We start from the raw sequence: 4,595 nt of genomic DNA, 5'->3' as shown, positions 1-4,595 counted from the left end.
GTAGGGAAGCAGTCAAATCGGCTTTGCTGCAGTTTTAAAATAAGACTTGGTTGCACCTGTAAAATTCTAACGAATAAGGTAACTCCACAATCTCAAAGTATAGGAATGTGAAAATCAAATGGAAACAAATTATAACACTGGCTGAAACCAGGTTGTTATAATGCCATTGTAACTCTGCTAAGATACTATTCTTTCTGATTTACATGGAAGGTGTGATGGAAGAGAGACTTCTATTTCAAAAAGCATCTACCTTATCTTATGCTGAGAAATCCCAAGTTATTTTTTTTATCCATTCAACCAATAGGATAAGTTAATAATAAAGAAGAAAAAGCCACAGGCAAACATGTAAGCAGCTTGCATCACGTCAGCAATTTAAACAACAGTGACTATTTCTGGGTTTCTCCCTAAAATAGTAGTGATCCAACTTCATATAATTTTGTACAATAGAGAGTTATTTTTTTCAAAAATCATTCATAGCAGTGAATTCAATTTCTGAAAGATTAATTTAGATTAATCTTTTGGTTTGATCTCTGTGTATTCATAATAACCAGTCTGGTGTTAAGGCAAAGCAGACTTGAGACGCTATTATCACGTCATTCCCTTCCTTACAGGGCAAGGTACACACAGTAACTTCAACACACTGAGAATGCTAGAGAAAGCCATCAAGAAGTATTTGACTGTGCAGCATCCAATTTCTAACATCAGAACTGACCTAAGAGAACATCTGGAAGGAAATAGAGGAGAACAGAAAAAGTAACAGAAATACTGTATGATTATCTTTGAACCCAGCCATGGCTTTCTATACAAATTCTTCCAGGTATTAGTGTAGCAGAACCACCTCGTATTTCACAGCTTTTCACTGCTTCATGAGCAGGGCTGCAAGGTCACACTGTCCCAAACAGTCAGAGCCAGCACCAGACTCTGGTGTACACACAGTGACAGAAGTACTGCCAATGAGATTTCTGAAATAAGAATCACCGTAATTCTAGTCCACAAGCTTCATGCAGGAGTTTGAGGAGACTCTTATTCACTGTACTAGTTTCTTTTTGTTTTCTTCAAAGTTCAATTACTTCTCAGAATTTTTTTGCTTTAGCTTTTGATTATCCTCCAGTACTTCATTTTTCTTCTGCTCTTCTGGATTCTTTGCCAAATCAGGATTGTACCGATACAAATACCCATATGGACGGAGATGATAAATCAAATATTCCAAATGATACATAGTCACAGAATCAACATAGTGGAATGAAACTGCTAGATCAGAGCAGCACCCCGGACCCTAAAATGCAAAAAAAAGTCAAAATCATCTGTAAGATTTGCAAAGTATACCCTCAATTAAAGATCCAGGAAGAACTCAAACACATACTTGACTTCATGGTAAAAAATTCACTATCATCAGTCATTCATATACTTCAAAACTTTATGTTAGGCAAGCAAAATGTATCAGACATATGTGCCAAAGCATCTTTCCAAGACTAGATTTCCAAGTTGGACAAAGTCTTTTGCTTCTGTAATCAAGCCAGTGAAAAAAACTAGCTGTCCTCATTAATGTCAGAGGTTTTTTGCTTTTCTATACTTTTTTTATGCTGGTGTTTAAACAAGAAGCACCAGAAGCAAGCATGTCTAAATGCAATGCAGTTATATAAGAAACAATACAGGCTTGTTATTCATGACAGCATCCATCCAGAGTATATAACCCAAATGTGTGTGTGCATGCACCACTCTGTGTGTGTGTGTGTGTGTGTGTGTGTGTGTGTGTGTGTGTGTGTTCACACGTTATAGAGTTTGGCAAAACTGTCAATATCTAACTTCCTACCTAAAGAAAGCTGTAACAAATCATTTTGGAACTGTTTTGTTTTTTTTAAGTTTATTAATTTCATTGATGTTATTAAGCATTTTGAGGAGCTGAAAGATCATTGCTAACCCATTAGTTACAACTTCTTAGCTCAAATTTAAAACACTTTTCTGGAACACAGTTTGATGGGGGGAGAGGAGTGGGTTATCAGGTGTGACTGCAGGCCTGCCATTATTCCATCTCTAGCTGGGACTAAGATTCAAGATCGTAGTAAAACATTGGAAGGAACAACTGTTACGTAATTGTTATTCTTTCAATACTTACTAAGTTCATAGAATCAAATAATCATAGACCAGTATAACAGAATCATTTGACCAGTATAATTTGGTTTTGATACCAGACGAAGTAGTCTCTATCCAAACACAAATACTATAGGACAGGATTAAATATGTGATTCCCATTATGGATCCTCACCACCACTGCCTCAGTTACAGATATAACTGTCCACAGCTCAGCCACCCCCAAACTGCAACCACAGCTAAAGCTGCTGCATCCTGACACACTAAATGCAGTACTGGAGCTGGTTTAAGCTATGGAAGTGCTCTAGCTGCTGAATACAAGTATAAAAATAGAAGCTTTAAAATGAAAAGAGTCTACTGAATAACTAGACATTTTTTCCAGTTTTACTGTGTAAAAAATCATACATCCTACTCTTGATTTTGGCCACTTACACTGATCTCAAAACCTGCTGAAAAATACCTTTAAAAGTGAAATTATACTCCTAAAAAAAAACGCACAACACAGGTTATATGATCATCGAAGTTTACAATGCAGAATACCTCCAGATCACTTTTATATCAAGTAGCACCCTGCTACCCCACCTTTTTTTTTTTTTTAAACCAGATTTCAGATGTGGAATACAAAGGGCAACCTGAATTTCTTGCAGTAAGAATGTTCCAGCTTCTACATGCTATTTTTGTTGCTACAACAGAAGAATTTTTTCTTTAAATTAGCTTTGCCAGCTCTCACATTTGCCTCCACTTCTACAGAAGGTAGACAAGAATTCATAGAAAATATTTCCTTGTTTGGGTCATGTTTTTATTTCACTTCTAGGTAATGTTTATCCATCTATCATTATTTCAGTGGAATTTACTTACATGTGCATTTTAATAACCTTCAGTAAAAATATGAAGGGAGAGCAGCTACCCATGTTGAACCCAGGTAACACCACTCACAGTTATCAGTGATAAGAGAAGTATACTACAGCACATCTCCATTTGAAAGAAAAAAGACTCACAGGCAGTAGTCACACATAACATTTACCCACCAGCCCCTCCAGTAACTTGAGCATCTCTTAGCCAATGTTAACCAACTACAACCATGAGCAAGCCTCAAAATTACTTTTATTTCTGTAGGTTTTATGCAAAGTTTGCTGTTGGGTAGAAGACAAAGGTGTATCAGAGCCACCTTCCCTTTCAGCAGGATGGAATGAACCACACTGGTCTTGCTTCTCACTGCATACTGGTCATTGGGTGGCTAGAGGAGAAGTTAGGGACACCATGTGTGAGATATGAGGGAACAAAACAGAACAGTAACTTGGCAAAGAAAGTAATAGTGGTGACACCAAACAAATGTATAAAAAAAGTTTACTCTTTTTTGCTGTCCACAGAACATAGCAAAACTGCAATAATAATTTAAGATTCACTAGCCTTTCTGAAACATTAAGTTCTTAACTTCTACCTGATGACTAGTGTATTTAAGACATCTACACACAGCTGCATCACAGGATATCACAAAAAAAAATAAAATCTTCTTTTCTAAAATATACTGAGCTGCTATTAAACTGGTAATTCACACATCACACACGCTCATACACATCATAAGATATACTTCATAAAATGGGTACCAGGTTCCTAAGGACTTACCTCTACAGCAGGATAATAGTTATAATTCCAGTACCAGAATGTTTTTGGTAGGTAACCTCTGATTAAGTGATGTTCTGGAATGAAGGGATGAAAAGTTTCTCTACCACTTGTATCCCTAGAATCTCCTGCTTCCACATTAATGATCTCCATGCATTTTCCTAGTGCTAAGTCTTCAATTGAGGAACTGTGAGAACATTTGTTCATTTTAAATGCAGCAACAAATCTCCTCAGAGCTTCTTTGCTCAGAACATATCCTGCTCCTCCACTCATGTAGCCCTGTTTCACATAAGGCTTAAACCTTCTTCCAAAGTATATTGGTTGTTCAGGACTGTATTTTGAGAGAAGCCATCTCAAATTGTCCAATATAACATATGTATCATCATCAGCTTTCATAAACCAATCAGCATCATCAAAATAATGGTCATATACATACTGAAAAGCTTTAATAGTCTTCCAGTACAGTTGGTCCCTGCCTTCTTTGGTTTCTAGGCCCACAGCCGGGAAGTCTTTATTTTCCTCAGAGCTCATAAAAAGTATTTTATTACAACGTTGGGCCCAAGTGGCCTTAACATGCTTGGCTTTCTTTTCTAGATTTTGAGGTCCAGTCATGACCCAACACAGTATTTTCACCTTCTGATATAGTCCATCTGCAACATTTTTATTCTCATCTAAAAGAAGAGGAAAGTTCCAAAACAATATTAGACTTGATTGCAAAACAAACGTAAAAGCAACCCCCTCCCAGACATTCTATTTCTAGATCAGAAAAGACATGCAGAGAGAGAAGAGGCACTTGCTTCCAAATGTACCAGTTAATGAAATTAATGTTAGAAACAAAACAAACAAGAATCCAAAAACCAAGAAACTAAAATTCTTTAAGC

General features: G+C 36.7%; 1 protein-coding gene across 1 annotated transcript; it reads right to left on the bottom strand.

Annotated features, from left to right (window-relative positions):
- Positions 1-1,066: 1,066 nt before the first annotated feature.
- On the bottom strand, positions 1,067-4,385 carry C1GALT1 (core 1 synthase, glycoprotein-N-acetylgalactosamine 3-beta-galactosyltransferase 1; the record flags this gene model as incomplete). The annotated part of the gene is made up of 2 exons (XM_010178717.1): positions 1,067-1,276; positions 3,718-4,385. Coding segments are annotated over 2 exons (878 nt in total), but the record flags the coding sequence as incomplete, so codon positions are not given.
- Between the last annotated feature and the right edge of the window lie 210 nt (positions 4,386-4,595).

Source organism: Mesitornis unicolor, unplaced genomic scaffold, assembly GCF_000695765.1.
Source record: "Mesitornis unicolor isolate BGI_N332 unplaced genomic scaffold, ASM69576v1 scaffold22032, whole genome shotgun sequence".
Lineage (NCBI taxonomy): Eukaryota > Metazoa > Chordata > Aves > Mesitornithiformes > Mesitornithidae > Mesitornis > Mesitornis unicolor.
The sequence above is the reverse complement of the archived record's forward strand: the minus strand, read 5'-3'. Positions and strand labels throughout refer to the sequence as shown.